Genomic DNA, 21,385 nt, shown 5'->3' on the forward strand with positions numbered 1-21,385 from the left:
TGCTCCTCTACTAGTAACAGTCTCACAGTACTACACTGGAGGTCAGCCAAGAATTTTGTGCTTACTGGAGTTGAATTTCAGCAATATTTCTACTCCCTCGCACTCAATTTTGTCATGTTTTTGTGACCCAGCACTTGTAAGTTTTGTGGTATGTCAGTGTTTGTATTATTGTTTCCAGAGACCACTTCTCTGCTATCTGATACAAAGAGGGGCTGAGCTCGCACCAACTGTTTTCAGTGCTCTGTTCTTCCTTCAGGTACCAGTTTCCAACCATGGACCAGCTTGCTGCCATGTTGCCAAGTGTAGTTCAGCATTTCGGGTGAGTTGCCATGCATGTTGTTAAGCACCTAACATTTCTAATGAACATCTGATAACTCTAATATATAAGTTATAAGGAGAGACTGGAAGGGCTGGGACTGGAGCAAAGGAGGACGAGAGTTCATCTTCAAGAACAGGGGTTCCCAACTTTTTAATGGACCCCTATCATTAACCGGGGGGTCATGGACCCCAGGTTGGAAATCACTGTTCAAGAGAGTTATAAAATCATGGATGGTATACATAAGACGGATGTTCAGATTTTTTCCCCCCAGGGTAGAATTGAAATAAGATGAAGAAAGGAAAGACAGCAGGTCCTGATGAATTAGTAATAGAACAAGTTATCGCCCTTGGATTATGGAATTGAAAACCTTACTGATTTAATCAATTACATTTATGAGACTGGAATAATACCAGAAGAGATGAAAAAAATCATTATTTATCATTCTTCCTAAGAAAGCTGGAGCAATAGAATGTGACTTACATAGGGCCATAAGTTTAATGAGTCATATCACTAAGCTACTTCTAAGAATTTTGATGACAAGAGCTAAAAGTAAGATACAAGCTGAAATAGGTAAAGAACAATGTGGTTTTGTGAAAGACAAAGGTACAAGAAACGTGATATTGATGTTAGGGATATTATCAGAACGAACTATTCATGTGCAAAAAGATTTGTTTGTTTGTTTTATCCACTACACAAAAGTATTTGATAAAGTGAAGCACAATACTTTATTTGAAATATTACAGGAAACTCTAGATCTAGATTCGAAAGACCTCCGCCTAATCAGAAATCTGTACTGGGAACAAACTGCCGCTGTAAGGATAGATGGAGGAGTGAGTCAGTTTACAAAAATCAAGAGAGGTGTTAGACAAGAGTATGTTTTCTCCCCTGATTTGTTTAATGTGTACAGTGAAACAATATTACAAAAAATAAGAGATGTCTTGGGAATCAAAGTTGGCAGTGAAAACATCAATAATTTTAGATATGTGGATGACACTGTGTTAATTGCAAGTACGGAGGAAGAACTACAAAACTTAATTGACATAGTTGTTGAAGAAAGTACAGAAATGGGTCTATCTATGAATTGCAAAAAGACAGAATGTACGGTGATATCCAAAAAGAAGGAGAATCCTATCTGCAGGCTGAGAATAAATGGGGAAGACATAAAACGAGTACAGAACTTTTGCTACTTAGGAAGCTGGGTGACATCAGATGGCAGGTGTGACATGGACATCAAAAGAAGAATAGGGATGGCAAAAGACACCTTCACGAGAATGAAGAGTATACTGACCAACACTAAACTAGGCATGACAACCTGCCTCAGAGCACTGAAATGTTATGTTTATACAGTTATGTTATTTGGCTCAGAATGTTGGACAATATCTAGTAACATGAGGAAACGAATTGAAGCAGCAGAGGTGTGGTTTTTGAGGAGGATGCAAAGAATAGCATGGACAAAATAAATATCTAATGAGGGTGTCATGAACAGAGCAAGCACTAAAAGAGAAATAATGTATGAGATCATGAAAACAATGTAACTTCATTGGACATGGGATTAGGAAAGAGGAGTTAGAATGCATGGTAATTATGGGAAAGATTGAAGGGAAGAAATCAAGAGGAAGGCAAAGACAAATGATGATGGAGACAGCAGCCAGAGAACTGGAAATGAATACCAATGAATTGATCCACTTGACCCGAAACAGGAGTGTATGGGCCATGGCAGGCAAAGCTCAAACTGGGCATGGCACATGATGATGATGACGTGAGTCGAAAGCTGGAAGTCATAAATTTAAGGTGAGGGGAGAGTGGTTTAAAGGAGGCCTGAGGGGCCAGTCTTTCACACAGAGGGCGGGGTTATATAAAACAAGATATCAGGTTAGATGATGCAATTTCAGTATTTAAAAGACATTTGGACAGTTAGATGGGTTGGAAAGCATTAGAGGAATATGGGCCAAATGCAGGCAGTTGGGATGAGCTCAGATGGATATGGTGGTCAGCATAGACAAATTGGGCTGAAAGGAATATTTCTATGCTCTGTCCTCAGTGGCCACTTTATTAGGTGCCCCTTTCATTAACAAGGCATTTTGGCCCACAGAACTGCCACTCACTGGTTTTTGTGTTTCACATCATTCTCTGTAAATCCTAGAGACTGGGTTGTGCATGAACATCCCAGGAGATCAGCAGTTTCTGAGATTCAAACCACCCATCTTGCACCAACAATCAACACAGTCAAAGTCACTTAGGTCACATTTCTTCAGTTGGTCTGAACAACAACTGAACCTCTGTTCTGAATACTTTTAAGCATTGAGTTGCTGGCGTATGGTTGGCTGATTAGATACTCGCATTGTGGAGCAGGTGTACCTAGAAACCATAGGAAGTGTTCACTGAATGTGTAGCTCTATGATTGACTGTAAATGAGTGATGTAGAATAGGCATATCTCTGGTTTGAGCACTAATGGCACAATAATTTGGTATGTCTGCTTTGAGCATTATTTCTGAAATTCTGTTTCATTAGTATTAATCAGAACAAGTTATCGGAAGTGCATTTAGTGCCTACATTCATGAGTTGTTAAACTCCAAGGATCTCTGAAGAATATTGTAACATAAAAGTTCCAACATATTGCAGAACATCTTGTGTCCAATGTGGGTGAAGCCCCATGCTCTTGTGCACGAATTGCACCAGGTGAGGAAACCACACTTTGCACAGCATACAAACATTTAGGTCACCGTGTTGTCTGTTATTCACAAAGAACCTGCTTAAATGACATCAACTTGGTGCAGTACTTGTCTTGGACCCACCCCATTCGGCTTTTGTACATGTGATTGATAAATGATGTGGGGCACTTGCAGAGAACTGGTGATGCCCCATTCAGAACGGCTGCAATTTTTAAAGGTCTGCACTGTCACTGTTCAGTGACACCAAGTACCACAGGAATAGAGTCCAAGCTGAATTGACTACTTTTGGTACCTTTGCTATGTGTGCTTCAGTGATGGTTCAGCAGGGTATACTACAGGAATTGGGGTTACAGGACAGGGAATATAGGCTGGACAAGACCTGCTGGAGAATCCTAGGGGTGAACTGAAACAGGAACTTGTAGACACTCATCTCCCATGATTAACCATGTTCCTACCTATAGTTGTCTGAGCAGCTATATTTCTGGATGCTAAGGAAGGGGTTACATATATATGGAACCTTCTGCAGACCGAACACCAACCATGGTCTGCTCTGACTGTAGACTATGGTCACTGTCACCCCTACCTATTTACCTACTACATCACAGCCACATGCCTATCTACCTTTGAGGACATCTTCATAAGGCAGCACCTCAGGAAGGTGGCATCCATCATTAAGGAGCCTTACCATCTGGGACATGCTGTCCTCTCATTGCTGCCATCAGGGAGGAGAACCACACACAATATTTTAAGAACAACTTCTGCCTTCTGATTTTTAAAAGGTCGATGAACACTGCCTTGCTATTCCTTTTTCGCATTACTTATTTATTTTTTATTGTGATTTGTAATTTTCAATGCCTTACGCTGTACTGTTACCACAAAGCAATAAATTTCATGATGTAGAGGATGTTAGTGATAATAAATCTGATTCTGATTACTCACTGGATCATTCAAACTGTGGCAGCACATGATCAATGGTGCTCATCAGTAACTGCTGCACATCGCTGCAATTAATGAATTGCTATTTCTTCCTAGTGCTGCTACAGAAAGAGCATTACACTACCAGTGAAACCTTTCCCAAGGTGTTACACCCATAATGTATCAGGCTCCTTATGTGATCTCTGCAAAAATTACATAGACTCCCTGAATGTGCAGCTTGTTTGTGTTATGTTTCTGGGGAGCCCGTACTTCACCCCAAGCTGTACACAGAGGGCTGTACTTTTGGATAGCAAGGCTATCCTTTTCTTCCTTTACTTGGTACTTCACCATTCTGGATTGCTTTTGGTGCCGGTGCCTGATGGCAATGGTCAGTAGTGTACTCAAGATGATCTGGGATTCCCCGCAGAGTTCTGGACCTAATGAAGGCTCAGCTCTTGCCTGGTCCACCAGGGCAACGGCAGTGACAATGATGAAGAGGAGGAGGATGATGATGAGACGGCAGAGAACCAGACTGAGAAGGAGAATATCACCAGAGCGCAACAAAAGGAAGCCCCTCTCTGAAAGTCTGCCAGGATGTATCTTGTAGCCTGGAGATCCTCTTGTTAACCCCACACAGCTAGCTCCAGACACATTTAGGGAGACAATTGCTCGGCCATGGGCATTCAGCTTTGGATTAACCAGCTGTGGTACACTGTGACAGTGGTGTGGCAATGGAATAATTACATCTGATTTGAACCTCAAATCATAAACTGGGAAGGCCAAGGAATCTGTATGTTATCTATAGTAACACACATGAAAAATGCTGGTGAATGCAGCAGGCCAGGCAGCATCTATAGGAAGAAGTACAGTTGACGTTTCAGGCCGAGACCCTTTGTCAGGACTAACTTAATTAAGAGGTAGTAAGAGATTTGAAAGGGGGAGGGGGAGATCACAAATGATAGGAGAAGACAGGAGGGGGAGGGATGGAGCTAAGATCTGGAAAGTTGACTGGCAAAAGGGATACAAGGCTGCAGAAGGGAGAGGATCATGGGACAGGAGGCCTATGGAGAAAGAAAGGGGGAGGGGAGCCCAGAGGATGGGCAAGGAGTTATAGTGAGAGGGACAGAGGGAGAAAAGAGAAAGAGAGAGATAAGTAAATAAATAAATGGGGTATGAAGGGGAGGTGGGGCATTAACGGAAGTTAGAGAAGTCAATGTTCATGCCATCAGGTTGGAGCCTACCCAGACGGAATATAAGGTGCTGTTCCTCCAACCTGAGCGTGGCTTCATCTTGACAGTAGAGGAGACCATGGATAGACAATCCCTTTTGCCAATCAACTTTCCAGCTCTTAGCTCCATCCCTCCCCCTCCTGTCTTCTCCTATCATTTCGGATCTCCCCTCCCCCTCCCACTTTCAAATCTGTTACTACCTCTTCTTTCAGTTCGTCCTAACAAAAGGTCTCGGCCTGAAACGTTGACTATGCTGTGTTCGCCAGTATTTTCTATGTGTGTTGCTTGAATTTCCAGCATCTGCAGAATTCCTCGTGTTTGCGTATTATCTGTTGTGCCACTTTTCATCCTTTCACTCTGAAAGCCCCTAAAATCAAAATTATTTCTATCTGGACCAAAACTGGTAAATTCCATGATCTAAAATTTGGATTTAGAAGCTAAGGTTGGGAGTATCTCTGTCAAATATCACACCAGTAATTGGTGTCCTTATGTATATCCAGTGCAGCTATCCAAGTTGTTTTGCTCGGTTATAGTGCTCACTTCTGGCTGCAAGTATCCTGGTAGAATTCTGCTCCATTGAATTACCGAGGCATCAGATGCAAGGTGCTGTGTAGCCACCTTCTGATCTACGTGGCTGGGCTTGAACCTGCGTTGTCATGTTAGGAATGACAGGAACCTGGGCTGTCTAGCTGTTGGCCATGGGTGAGAGCACTGCAGAGAGCAGATCCTGGTGCACAGAGTCGTGACGATTCTTGTGTGATTAGATGTCCTTGTCCCCTGGTGAAATGCAAGTTGCTCTGTAACCATCACTGCCAGCTTCCTCATGACTTTGTCACACAGACTTAGGGTAGGCCCTGCCTCTGTTAGCATGGAAGCTAAAAGGCAAGGATTAAAGCTTAGCTTTATTAGTCACATGTGGAAACATACAGTGAAATACAGCAAGGGTTGTGCTGGGCAGCCCACAATGTCACTGTAGCTTACCTACTGTAATCGTTAGTCTTTGAGATATGGGAGAAGACCAGAGTACCCAGAGGAAACCTGTGCAGTCATGGGAAGAGCATACAAACTCCTTACACACGGTGGTAGGAATGGAATCCTGTTCTCACAGCTGGCGCTGTGAAGCCATGTGCTAACTGCTACACTACTCAAACAAGCTCCATCAACTGCTACATCATGGGTGCTGGCACATAGCTGCCCTTTACTGAGAACCTGGGAGAGAGATGCTGATAAGCCCTGTGGTACCTCTTTCAAGTGATGTGGCAAACATGCCAAGTATAACTATACACATTCCTAACATCTTTTAATGTAGGTTTCCCTCTGATCTTGTCCAAGCCCTCACAGGTAGATCAGTAGGTGAACATATCCTTATAGATCCCACACACCAGCTTCTATGTTCCTCTAGCCTTCCCATAGCCTTCCAGTTACAGGTGTTTCACTATGCATACCCTTAGCCAAGCCTCTCAGTTCTCAGCATGAGGATATGGCCTTGGCCAAATGTGATTTCCTATGAATCTACAATGATACAAGACCAAATCGCTACCAACAACGATGAGATGACCTACAGATAAGTATTAGAAGAGATCTGATAAAGTTGACTCTAAAATTTCTTCATTTATTTGGCAGAATAAAAATCCGAGACTGGGTAAAATACATTTACAGAAAGCTAAGAGAGATGGAGGTTTAGCATTACCTAACTTTAGATTCTATTATTGGGCAATTAATATTCGACATTTGAAATTTTGGTTACTTGACCAGGATATACTATCTATTCCTAAATGGGTAGCATTGGAACTACAATCTGTTCAGGGCTATACACTTGGCTCTATTTTAGGTTCCTCTCTCCCTTTTGATTCGAAACGCCTTAAGCAGGTTTGTAACCCGATAGTTAAATATGCTTTGCGTATTTGGTTTCAATTCAGAAAATTTTTTGATCTTAATCAATTCGGGTTAGCGATTCCTATTTTAGGTAACATATTTTTTCCTCCCTCTTTTACGGATCGCGCTTTTCAAACTTGGAAGACTAAGGGTATTTTACGGTTTTTGGATTTATTTTTAGATGGTTCCCTTATGTCTTTTGAACAACTATCTAATAAATATAATTTATCAAGAATACATTTTTTTAGATATTTGCAAGTTAGAAATTTCCTAAGTACTATACTTTCTTCCTTTCCAATGCTTCCTCCTACATATATTTTAGATTCGATAATTAACCTTAATCCATGTCAGAAAGGTGCATCGGCTATGATTTATAATATTATTATGAAACTTAGGAAAGCTCCATTTGATAAGATTAGGGTAGATTGGGAACAGGAATTGGGGCTTACCATTTCTGTGGATGATTGGGGGCAGATTTTACAATTAGTTAATACTTCCTCTATTTGTGCTAAACATTCCCTAATTCAATTTAAAGTTGTTCATAGAGCACATATGTCCAAAGATAAGTTAGCGCGTTTTTACTTGCATATTAATCCTTTTTGCGATAGATGTTCGGGGCAGATAGCCTCTTTAACTCATATGTTTTGGTCTTGCCCTACTTTGGAAACTTTTTGGAGAGACATTTTTAATATTATTTCTAAGGTATTAAATATAGATATCTCTCCTCACCCTATTACTGCTATCTTTGGACTACCTAAAATTTCTAGTAATCTTTCCCCTTCAGCCCGTAGAATGATTGCATTTCTTACTTTAATGGCGAAAAGATGTATTTTACAACATTGGAAAGAGCTTAATGCTCCAACTACCTTTTTTTGGTTCTCCCAGACGATATTATGTTTGAATCTGGAGAAAATTAGAAGTAACCTTTATGATTCTTCATTTAAATTAGATTTGGGGATCTTTTATTCGATATTTTCACTTAATGTAATATATACCCTTCTTGTTTTTTTTCACTGTTTTTAATGGAGGTCGGGATTGAGGACCTGATTTTAAGTTTAACTCTGTTTGGTTTCAAGTTAGCCCATTGCTTTGCTTTGCTTTTAGTTAGTTGCACGGTGGGTTTTTTTGGGGGTTTTTTTTTCTTTTTTTCTATTGATATATATATAAAATTTAGTATACTATTATGTTATCTTGGTTTCTTATGTTTAAATTACATTGTTTGTAGTATTTTTTTTGGTATTGATACCTCCTGTAATTTTATTATATTTTAACGTTGTATTAATGTTTATATGGCTTACCTTTTGGTATACTTATTCAATAAAAAGATTTAAAAAGAAAGAAAGAAGAGATCGAGGCCTGGTGCCATTCAAGTAACTTCTTCATCAAGTCAAGACAAAGGAGACAGTTATCGCCTTCAGGAGAACTTGCACCACTGACGCCCCTCTTTACTTTGGCAGCACAGCTGTGGAAACGGCGAGCAGTTTCAAATCCATGTGAGCGCACATCTTGCACAACCCCTCATGGTCCCATAACATATCCTACACAATCTGGAAGACTCACCAATGCCTCTACTCTCTGAGGAGTTGCAGAGAGCTGGACTATGCACAGCTATATTCATGCTATCCTACAGATGCGCAGTAAAGAGCATAGTAACATACATCATGGCAAGGTATGGAAACTGCACTGTGGCGGACAGGAAGGCTCAACAACAGATAGTCAAAACTGCCCAATGTATCACCGGCACCCCAGCCTGTCAGCCAGCAAGGACATTTCAAAATTCAAAGTTCAAAGAAAATTTAGGATCAAAGTTGCCATAATCAACCCTGAAATTCATTTTCTTGCAGGCATACTCAAAAATCCAGTAGCCATAATCGATTCAATGAAAGACCGCACTAACAGAGCAGACAACCAATGTGCAAAAGACAACAAACTGTGCAAATACAAAAAGAAAGAAAGAAGAAAGGAGAAATAATAATCACTAAATAAGCTTATAACCCCCCTCACCGGGCTTGCCTTGATAGCGAACTCTACTAACAGCCATGTGACTCAGCAGTGAGAAGACCACCTTTTACACACACTATACGTCTAGGGTCGGTAATGATTTAGGGTTCAAGCAAATAGGAACATAGTGATGTTCTGATGAAAGAAACTTTGATTTGAGTGTATGCTGTGTAAATGCTGCCCATGCAGTATTGTTGGTTAGCCAGAAATAACGGGTCATACACCGCATAAAATTATAAAGGAAGTATACTTACAAGTTCCAGTTTTATCAAACAGTTAATAGGAAAAAGGAAAGGAAAAGAAAAGAAAAGGGCCCATTACAGTTAAGCCAGTCCAATGTGCACAAGACTGTTGGAGCTCACACTGGAGTTGCCTTTTACTCACACGCTGGACCCACGGTCTGTGTGAAAGCACGCAATGCGTTCTGAACTTCCCTCAAAGTCCAACTCCAGCAAAATGGCTCTCCCTCAGGAGTGTTGGCCCTTCCTCCTTGGAGCCATTCATCTGCACAAAGCAGTTTGTGGAACGGGGACTCTCCTTCCAATGGCGTTGTGTGGCATCTTCCCTTCTGTCCCGCTCTGCAGCTTCCACCAAAAGCCCCTGTCCTTCATAAAACTCTTCCCACAATGCTGATTGGCTCACTCACATTCCCAAGTTGAACAGCAGGGCTTCTTTTCTTAGCTGAAACCAAAACCTTCTACCGGCAGGATGCACTGCTTTTCACAACAACTGCTGAAATTAAATACCTACAGCATAGCAGCTGAAATCTTAACTCGGGCATTACAAGCAATAACATGAGATGAAGAGTCCACAGGTTGTGGGAACAGCTCAGTGATGGGCAAGTGAAGTTGAGTGAAGTTATCCTGTCTGGTTCAGGAGCCTGAGGGTTGAGGGTTAATAACTGTTCCTGAATTTGGTGGTGTGAGTCCTGAGGCTCTTGTACCTTCTTCCAGATGGCAGCAGTGAGAAGAAAGCATGACCTGAGTGGTGGTGGGTCCCTGATGATGGGTACTACTTTCCTGTGACACTGCTCAAAGTAGATGTGCTCAGTGGTGGGGAGGCCTTTACATGCGGAGGACTGAGCTATATCCTCCACTTTTTGTAGAAGTTTCCTGTCAAGGGCATTAGTGTTTCCATACCAGGCTGTGATGCAGCCAGTCATTATAGTCTCCACCACACATCTACAGAAGTTAGTCGAAGTTACAGATGTCATGCTAAATCTTTGCAAACTCCTAAGGAAGTAGAGGCACTGCTGTGCTTTCTCCATAATTGCACTTATGTGCTAAACCCAGGCCAGATTTTCTGAAATGATAACACCAAGGAATTTAAAGTTGTTGACCCTCTTCTCCTCTGATCTCCCAATTAGGACTGGCTCATAGACTTACAGTTTCCTCCTTTGATTTGGGCTACGACAGTGATATCATCAGCAAACTTAAATATGGCGTTGGAGCAGTACTTAGTCACGCAGTCATAAGTGTAAAGCAAGTAGAGGAGGGGCTAAGCACACAGCCTTGAGGTGCCCCTATGCTGATGTATATTGTAGAGATGATATTATTGCCAATCCAACTGGGGTCTGTGAGTAAGGAAATTGAGGATCCAATTGCACAAGGAGGTATTGAGACCAATGTCAAGTAAGTCAAGTGAAGTTTATTGTCATTTAACTACTTCGTGACATATATCTTGAAGCTTATGAATTAGTTTTGAGGGTATGATTGTATTGAATGCCAGGCTGTAGTTCATTAAGAGTATCCCAATGTGTGCATCATTGCTGTCCAGATGTTCCAGGCTTGAGTGAAGAACCAATGAAATGACTTCGGCTCTGGACTTGTTCTGATGGTAGGCAAATTGGAGCAGTTGTTTCTTAGGCAGGAGTTGATACGTTTCATCACCAACCTCTCAAAGCATTTCATTACTGTGGATATAAGTGTATGATGAAAATTATAGTCATTGAGCCAGGTTACCAAGCTCTTCTTAGGCTCCAGAATAATTGAAGCCTGCTTAAAGCAGGTGGTACCTCAGACTGCTGAAGCAAGAGGTTCAAGATCTCAATGAACAATCCAACCAGTTGATCAGCACGGTACTCGGCCAGGTACCCTAGCCTACCCAGATGCTTTCCGTGTGTTCACCCTTCTGAAGGATTCTCTCACATCACCCTCAGAGACTGAAACCATCAGGTCATTGGGGCTGTGGGAATTTGTGAAGACCCCTCCAATATTTTGACAGTCAAAGCGAGCATAGAAGGCACTGAGCTCATCTGGAAACAAAGCCCTGATGTCACCTGTTGTGTGATTTCACTTTGTATGAGGTGATACTATTCAAACGCTGCCACAGCTGTTGCATCCTTCATTGATTCAAGTTTAGTCTGGAATTGCCAATTCGTCCAGGAGGTGGCTTTCTGGAGATCATACCTGGACCTCTTGTAACTTTCTAGGTCGCCAGACTTGAATGCCCTCAGCAGACTGCAGATCTCATAGTTCATCTATAGCTTCTGGTTGGGGAGGACTCTGAATGATTTTGTGGGGACACACTTGTCTATGACTGTTTTTATAAAGTCAGTGACAACTGTGGTGTATTCATTGAGATCCACAGATGAGTCCTTGAACACAGCCCACTTCACTGACTTGAATCAATCCTGTAGCCTCTCCTCTCCTCCTGTAACCACCTCCTTGTTGTCCTAATCTCTGGAACCTCGCTCTTTAGCTTCTGCCTGTACGCAGGTAGGAGAAGGAAAGCCGTGATCAGACTTCCCAAAGGGCAGTCTGTGCATGAAATGGTAGGCATTCCTTGTCTTAATAGAACAGTGGTCTAGCGTGTTGGGGCCTCTGGTGCTACAGGTTATATGCGTGTTGGGGCCTCTGGTGCTACAGGTTATAATTGGACAGGGATTTCTTCAAACAAGCCTGAATGAAATCCCTGACTATGATTTGAAATGTGTCGGGTTCCTTGCTTGGTGACAGCATTATGCAGTATCTCAAGCACTAGATTACAGTTGGCTGATGATGGTAGGTAAACTGCAGCCAGGATCATGGAGGAGAACTCTCTTGGCAAATAGAACAGTGACTATTTGATCATTAGGTGTTCAAGTCTGGGGAAAGAAGAGGACAACGGAACCACCACATCAGAGCACCACAGAGGGTTTAATGAAACACACACTTCCACATTTATCTTTTTCGAATGAACAATTTGGTCCATCCTGTGTATCAAGAAGCCTTCAGGTCTCATTGCCATATTTGATATACTCTGAGTAAGCCACATCTCGGTAAAATACAGAATACAATAATTTCTAGGTTCCCTTTAATACAGCAATCTTGACTTCAGGCCCTCAGTTTTGTTGTCCAGTGACTGCACATTTACTAACAAGATGCTGGGTAGAGGGAGCCTCATCCCTCAGTATTTCTGCCTGGCTTCGAGACCTTCGTCTGCTTGAAGGTGCTGTATCTGCTTGCTCGAGGTCAAGTCTGTCGAATCCTTCAGAAGATTGTGGAATCTAGTTCATTAAGTCGATTTAAAAGTACGTTGCTTAACGGGAAATTACATGCCATAGACTGCAGTGAGAGTAATACGAATAAGATAGAAGTATTGTACATAGCCTGCAGTACGTCGCTGTGAATCGCTAGTGGCATCTTATTCCATATATAACATATGTTCAGAAAGGTACTGGAACAGGTCCAATAATATCATGAAGGATCCTACCCACTCTGCACATAGACCGTTTGTCCCACTCCCATCAGAGAGGAGGCCACATAGCATCTACAACAGGACCACCAGACTCAAAAACAGATACTTTCCCCAAGCGGTAAGGCTGATCAACATCTCCACCCACCAATCCTCTCTTCCACACCCCCAACCACCATTACTTTGTCGTTTCCTGTCAGTCACTTTATGTCCAGACACTTCTGTGCCTAGTATCACTTTATGGACATACGGTCAATGCATATAAGCTATTTTATGTATTTATATTTATTAGTGTTTATTATTATTGTTCATTTCCTTATTGTGAGTTTTATGCTGCATCAAATCCGGAGTAACAATTATTTCATTCTCCTTTACACTTGCCTACTGAAAACGACGTTAAGCTATCTTGGATCTGGTAATGAGAGGTGGAGGAATCAGAAAGGACAGATGAGAGACTTGTCTATCCATTATATCCTCTGTTCCTTCTGGGGCTACAGGCTCCTCCACATTCAAGTCTTCAGGTCAGGGTGTCCGTTCCTCCATCCAGAGGATGGCCTTTGATACCTGTCATTCTTATCCTGACAGACAAAGGAGACCGTCAATGTACTAGAAACACTGAGTAAGATTAAACATTCTGCAATGCTGACTAAGCAGGATGGGCAGCGTCCATGCAGAGGAAAGGTGATGATTGGGCTGAGACCCTTTGTCAGGGCACAAAAGGATGTGGGAGGAGTACAAACTGGCAGGTGAAGCCAGGTGAGGGGGAGGGTGGATGGGTAGGGGAGAAGGGACGAAGTGAGAATCCGGGAAGTGATAGATGGATAAGGTAAAGGGCTGAAGAAGGAACCTGATAGGAGAAGAGAGTGGGCCATGGGAGAAAAGGGACAAAGGAGGGGAACCAGTGGGAGGTGATGGGCAGGTGAGGAGAGAAGAGAAGGGGTAAGAGTGGAGCCAGAATGGAGAATTGAAAAAGAGAGAAGGGGAAGAGAGGGGAAATTAATGGAAGTTAGAGAAGTCGATGTTTATGCCATTAGGTTGGAGGCTACCCAGGTGGAAGTGAGGTGTTCTGCAACCTGAGAGTGGCCTGACTGTGGCAGTAACGAAGCCCAAGGAGCAAGTTGTCGGAATATAAAATGGGAAATAGAATTAAAATTAGTGGTCAGGGAGAAATACCACCTCCGTTTGTGTGCATGTGTGTGTACCCCACTATACAGAGGGTTCGTCAGCCAGGCAAAGTAATGATAAGGTTATGCTATAGAAGGAGATAGTTCTGTAAATATTCAGCAGGTCAGGTGGAATCGTGTTCGATGTTAACCCACCAGTAAAACTGTTCCAACAATTCAAAATAGGGTTTTGTTCAGAAAGATTCATTAATTTACCAATGTTCACAATCTTGCAACCAGGCATTTCCACAGAATTCTTCCTGTTGTACAGTGCATATAAAAAGTATTCACACCCCTCCCCAGCTTGGAAGTTTTCATGTTTTACAACATTGACTCACAGTAGATTTAATTTGGCTGTTTTGGCTTTTCAGCAGAAAAAGACTGAATACAGGCCCAGAGTTATCAAATGCACTTCATGTGATAAGCCATTCAATCCTGGAGTAATTTTCATGAACCTCCATTGAACCCTCTCCAGTTTCAGCACATTCTTTCTAAGATAAGGGGCCCAAACTGCTCACAATTCTCCTTGTGCAGCCTCGCCAGTGCTTTATAAAGTCCAAACATTACATCCTTGCTTTTATATTCTAGTCCTCTTGAAATGAACGAAAAATGTTGCATTTTCCTTCCTCATCACAGACTCAAGCTGAAAATTAACCTTTCGGAAATCCTGAACATAGAAAGATAGAAACATAGAAAACCTACAGCGCAATACAGGCCCTTCGGCCCAAAATGCTGTCCCGATCATGTCCTTATCTTAGAAATTACTAAGGGTTGACACTATGAAAGTGGATCTAAATCTATGAAAATACTGGCGTGGAAACTGAAAAAGAAGATAGCAGAAGATACGATTCATAGAATTAGGGATCCAAGGATAAAAGTGATAAAAAAAATAGCTAAGTGAAATTCAAGAAGATTTTGAAATGCTTTACAAAACTCTATACTCCAAAGTTCCAGGGGGAAGCATAACCCAAATTGACACCTTCCTGAATTCTTTACAATTACCCACTTTAAGCATAGAACAAAATAGAACGATGACTGCTGACATAACTGAAGCTGAGCCAAAAACTGTAATTAGTGGGCTTAAATTAAGCAAGTCACCAGGATCAGATGGATATACAGCAGAGTGGTATAAAGAGTTTAGAAGTGAGTTAGTTCCTGTTTTACTCCCCACACTGAACTGGGCTCTAAGAAAGGTGCAAATGCCACCCATCTGGAAGGAGGCGATAATCTCAGCTACACCGAAAGAAGGCAAGGAACGTGGAATGGAATGGAATGTGGGTCACTAAGACCAATATCTGTTCTTAATGTGGATTATTGGATATTTACCTCCATCATGGCCAACCAATTAGAAGAGTTTCTACCAACACTGATACATAATGATCAGACAGGTTTTATAGAACAACACCAAACACAAGGCAATATACAAAGGACACTTCACATTATGGATCATATAAAAAAATGAAGTTGAAGCAATAGTGAGAAACGTGGACGCTGAAAAGGCATTTGATACAGTTAATTGAAATTTTCTTTACAGAGTTTTACATAGATTTGGACTACATGACACAATTACTAAAACTATACAGGCACTACATGATAATCCTACTGCCAGGATTAAAATCAATGGATATTTATCTACGCAAAGACGAGGAAATCTACAGATGCTGGAATTTCAAGCAACACACATAAAAATTGCTGGTGAACACAGCAGGTCAGGCAGCGTCTATAGGAAGAGGTACAGTTGACGTTTCAGGCTGACCCCTGACAAAGGGTCTCGGCCCGAAACGTCAACTGTACCTCTTCCTATAGATGCTGCCTGACCTGCTGTGTTCACTAACAATTTTTATGGATATTTATCTAAGAGTTTTACCCTAGAAAGGGGCATGAGACAGGGTTGTGCGTGGTCACCACTACTCTTCGCATTATATCTGGAACTATTAGCTCAATACATCAGACAAAATGAAGATATCATGGGAATTACTATTAAAGGAACAGAGCATAAATTGGCCTGTTACGCAGATGACATTTTGATCTATCTAGGGCAACCAACATACTGTTTACCTAAATTGATGCAATCCTTTGAACAATATGGCCAATTATCAGGATACAAGATCAAACATAGATAAAACCCAACTATAGCCCACCAAGAGAAATTGAAAGTAGATATCCTTGGGCATGGCAAACAGAGTCCGTCAAATGTTTGGGCATCATTATGCCAGAAGATTAGGCAAAATTATCAGAATGCAATTATCAGCCTATATATAAAAAATTAAGGAAGATACAACAAGATGGAACCTAATTCCTTTTCTTGGTCTCAGTTCAAGGATTGAATCAATTAAAATGAATGTACTACCCAGACTACTATATCTCTTTCAGACCCTACCAATAGAGATTAACCAAAATCAATTCAATGAATGGAACAAAAACAACAGGAATTCTGCAGATGCTGGAAATTCAAGCAACACACATCAAAGTTGCTGGTGAACGCAACAGGCCAGGCAGCATCTCTAGGAAGAGGTACAGTCGACGTTTCAGGCCGAGACCCTTCGTCAGGACTAACTGAAGGAAGAAATAGTAAGAGATTTGAAAGTGGGAGGGGGAGGGAACAAGATGCTATCAAGATATATATGGCAAGGTAAAAGGCCTAGGGTTCATCTCAAAACTTTTCAATTAGCCAAGGAAAAGAGGGGATGGGGACTACCTTCTCTTAGAGATTATTATTTTGCAGCACAGTTGAGAGCCGTGATATGCTGGTGCAACCCATCATATGGTGCTCAATGGAAAAACATTGAGGAGAGGATACTTTCCATCCCCATACAGGCAATTTTGGCTGATAACAACTGACAAAGTTACATAAATAATACTGACAACCCGTGGGTGAAATGGACTCTTAAAATATGGAAAACTATTATAAAAGAATATAAACTAGAGAGAGGGACATTGCAATTATTAAATGGTGTGCATATGAATCGGATCTTATACCGAATAAACTGGATGCTAGATTTAAGGACTGGACAGCTAAAGGAATAACAGCTATTTGCAATATAATGAAAGAAGGAACACTGTTCAGTTTTGAAATGCTCAAAGAGAAACACTTATAAGAAAAACAAGACTTTTACCAGTATTTACAGATGTGACAGTATGTTAATAGGACGGTTAACAATCTAACCAAGACAAGTACATGTCTGATAGAGCTAATTAGAAAAGCATATAATTCAGACGATGGTAGTAAAATAATTTCAAGCGTGTATAAGGTTTTGTCAACACATTCGACTTCATACATTAAAACAAAATGGGAGAAGGAAGGAGGCATAATAATATCTGAGGAAGACTGGACAATAATATGGAGGTATCAATGGAAGTGTACCAGTTCACAGAAATGGAGGGAGTTCAGGTGGAAAAACATGATATGATATTTTATTACACCCTGTCAGAAATCCCATTATGATAGTAACCCTCCTGTTTGCTGGAGAAATTGTGGAAATCAAAATGCAAACCATTATCATATTTTCTGGGAATGCCCCGTTATCAAAGACTATTGGAGTGGGATACATAATGCCCTACAAGACATCTTTAAATGTGAGATACCCTTAGAGAGTAACACCATGTATTTTGGGTTTATACCTCAAGAATGGTTGAAAAGAGATAAATATTTTATGAATATACTGCTGGTAGCTGGTAGCTGGTAAAAAGACCCTTACCAGGAAATGGTTATCATAGGAGAGCCCAACTTTAAATGTATGGATGGAAATTACAATGGACATTTACAAAATGGGGAAGATAACAGCGTCTGTTAATCATAAGTTGGAACAATTTTATTCATACTGGAAAAAATGGTTTAACTACATAACACCTCATAGGCCTGATTATATTCTCACAAGTCAATGAATATGTTGTAAAAAAAAGATCACTCCCTACTCTGTACATAGTTTTCTTTTTTCGATTGTTCTTTCTTTTCTCTCCTTTCTGTAAGTGTATATCTCAGATAAATATTATGTGGAGATTTGTGACAAATATGATTATATGATATATATGTACAGTATCTGAAATACATCTTATGAAAATATTTGTTTAATGATGAAATTCGATAAAAAATAAATTACAAAAACAAAATTACCAAGGGTTACCCATAGCCTCTATTTTCCTAAGCTCCATGTACCTATCCAGGAATATCTTAACAGACCCTATCGTATCTGCCTCCACCACCATCGCCGGCAGGCCATTCCATGCACTCACCACTCTCTGCGTAAACATTTACCCTTGACATCTTCTCCGTACCTACTTCCAAGCACCTTTAAAACTGTGCCCTCTCGTGTTAGCCATTTCAGCCCTGGGAAAAAGCCTCCAACTATCCACATGATCAATGCCTCTCATCATCTTGTACATCTCTGTCAGGTCACCCCTCATCCTCTGTCGCTCCAAGGAGAAAAGGCCAAGTTCACTCAACCTATTCTCATAAGGCACGCTCCTCAATCCAGGCAATATCCTTGTAAATCTCCTCTGCACCCTTTCTATAGTTTCCACATCCTTCCAATAGTGAGGCGACCAGAAATGAGCACAGTACTCCAAGTGGGGTCTGACCAGGGTCCTGTATAGCTGCAAAATTACCTCTCAGCTCCTAAACTCAATCCCACAATTGATAAAGGCCAATGCACTGTAGGCCTTCTTAACCACAGAGTCAACTTGCACAGCAGCTTTGAGTGCCCTATGGACTCGGAGCCCAAGATCCCTCTGATCCTCCACACTGCCAAGAGTCTTACCATTAATACTATATTCTGCCATCATATTTGACCTACCAAAATGAACCATCGCACACTTATCTGGATTGATGAAGAGAAGGGGCCCCAGAACAGATCCCTGAGGCACACCACTGAGCACCAACCTCCATGCAGAATATGACCTGTCTACAACCACTCTTTGCCTTCTGTGGGCAAGCCAATTCTGGATCCACAAAGCAATATCCTCTTGGATCTCATGCCACCTTACTTTCTCAATAAGCCTTGCATGGGGTACCTTGTCAAAGGACTTCTGAACAAGAACTTCTCTTTGCACCTGTTTTTTGTATTTCTCTCCATTTAGAAAATAGAACATAGAATAGTACAGCACAGTAAAGGCCCTTTGGCCCACAATGTTGTGCTGACCCTTAAACCCTGCCTCCCATATAGCCCCCCACCTTAAATTCCTCCATATAGCTGTCTAGTAGTCTCTTAAACTTCACTAGTGTTTCTGCCTCCACCGCTGACTCAGGCAGTGCATTCCATGCACCAACCACTCTCTGAGTAAATAAACCTTCCTCTAATATCCCCCTTGAACTTCCCACCCCTTACCTTAAAGCCATGTCCTCTTGTATTGAGCAGTGGTACCCTGGGGAAGAGGCGCTGGCTGTCCACTCTATCTATTCCTCTTAATATCTTGTATACCTCTATCATGTCTCCTCTCATCCTCCTTCTCTCCAGAGAGTAAAGCCCTAGCTTCCTTAATCTCTGATCATAATGCGTACTCTCTAAACCAGGCAGCATCCTGGTAAATCTCCTCTGTACCCTTTCCAAGGCTTCCACATCCTTTCTATAGTGAGGCGACCAGAACTGGACACAGTACTCCAAGTATGGCCTAACCAGAGTTTTATAGAGCTGCATCATTACCCCGCAACTCTTAAACTCTATCCCTCAACTTATGAAAGCTAACACTCCATAAGCTTTCTTAACTACCCTATCTACCTGTGAGGCAACTTTCTGTGGACATGTACCCCCGGATCCCTCTGCTCCTCCACACGTCCAAGTAGCCTGCTATTCACTTTGTACTCTGCCTTGGAGTTTGTCCTTCCAAAGTGTACCACCTCACACTTCTCCGGGTTGAACTCTATTTGTCACTCCTCAGCTCACTTCTGCATCCTATCAATGTCTCTCTGCAATTTTCGACAAGCCTCGACACAATTCACTAAAATAGTCAATTGTTTCAGTTCTTCTACCAAAGTACATGACCATATGCTTCCTGACACTGTATTCCATCTGTATTGCCCATTCTCCTAATCTGTCTAAGTCCTTCTGTAGCTGATCTGTTTACTCAAAACTACATGCCCTCCACTTGTCTTCATATCATCTGCAAACTTTGCAAGAAAACCATCAATTCTATCTTCCAAGTCATTACCATATAACATAAAAAGAATCAGTCCCAACACAGACCCCTGTGGAACACCACTCGTCACCGGCAGCCAACCAGAAAAGGTACCCATTTTACCCACTCTTTTCCTCCTGGCAATCAGCCACTGCTTTATCCATACTAAAATCTTTCCTTGTAATACCATGTAGCTTGTTAAGCAACCTTATGTGTGACACCTTGTCAAAAGTCCTTCTGAAAATCCAAATACACAATATCAACAAATTCTGCTTTGTCTATCCTTCTTGTTATTTCTTCAAAGAATATCAACAGATTTGTCAGGCAAGATTTTCCTTTGAGGAAACCATGCTGACTACGGCCTTTTTTATCATGTGCCTTCAAGTATCCCGAGTCCTCATCCTTAATAATTGACTCCAACATCTTCCCAACCACTGAGGTCTGACTAACTGGCCTACAGCTTCCTTTCTTTTGTTTTCTCCCTTTCTCACTTGCGATGAAGGATCTTTGATTTGAATCATTCATTGGTTTCTTTTCCACAGATGCTACCTAGGTGCTGAGATTTTCTAGTGTCTTCTGTTTTTATTACTGATTTTCAGTATCTGTCAATTATGTTTGTGTTTTCCACCTATGGGAATAAGATGAATTGTTTTTGGTCATGAAAATTATTGCTGAGTTGACAGCTTTTCTGAAATTGACAATCTTTGTAATTTTTCTAGCTTGTCAAATGTGATGATAGTTAACTACCAATGAAGAGAATCCAAAGTCATTGGTTAAAATAAATCTCCTATCAAAGTACATATATGTTACTGTAAACAACCCTGAGAATCATTTTCTTGCGGGCATACTCAATAAATCCAATAACCATAATTGAATCAACTTAATTACCTACATGTCACACATTATTAATGGGAATTAAGTACATGCTACAAAACTCTGCAGCTTGAGGTCATAGAGTTTTGTCAACCCCAGATGGAAAGGCAGTGAATTATTTATGCTTCAATGGAGACAGAACTTGTGGATATCTATACAGTTCAGAAAGGAACAATACCATTTGTTTCTCCTTGTCTTTGCAGACCATTGTGATAAAATATATATACATTGCCCACTCTTCTGGAGTTCTTAGACTGAAACTCTGCAGAGGGTATGTGGTGGACAGGGTGAGCTGGATAATCCAGCAAGATAGATTTGTTAGTACGATGCAAACCTTTGTGGTCCGCACTTTAGATTAAACCTTTTGCGGACAAGGTAGACCATGCTGACCAACTATTTCATCTGGTTGACTCAAATCTTAACATGAAGTCTTATTTTCTTCCAGATTTAAGAGTATTGTTGGAATCGGAGTGGGGGCTGGGGCCTACATCCTGGCCAAGTTTGCTGTGAGTGTCTAAGCGTAGCTTTATCCTTATATTTGCAAACTGTAC

At 41.3% G+C, this 21,385-nt stretch overlaps 1 protein-coding gene across 10 annotated transcripts in view; it reads left to right on the forward strand.

Moving 5' to 3' along the window:
* ndrg4 (NDRG family member 4) overlaps positions 1-21,385 on the forward strand; it is a 279,010-nt gene that overhangs the window by 220,910 nt on the left and 36,715 nt on the right. For all 10 annotated transcript variants that reach the window (XM_063066692.1, XM_063066695.1, XM_063066691.1 and 7 more), the window contains 2 exons: positions 257-319; positions 21,280-21,340. In XM_063066692.1, the coding sequence (XP_062922762.1) occupies positions 257-319; positions 21,280-21,340 (124 nt within the window). The remainder of the gene's footprint in view (positions 1-256; positions 320-21,279; positions 21,341-21,385) is intronic.

Source organism: Mobula hypostoma, chromosome 14 (genome assembly GCF_963921235.1).
Source record: "Mobula hypostoma chromosome 14, sMobHyp1.1, whole genome shotgun sequence".
Lineage (NCBI taxonomy): Eukaryota > Metazoa > Chordata > Chondrichthyes > Myliobatiformes > Myliobatidae > Mobula > Mobula hypostoma.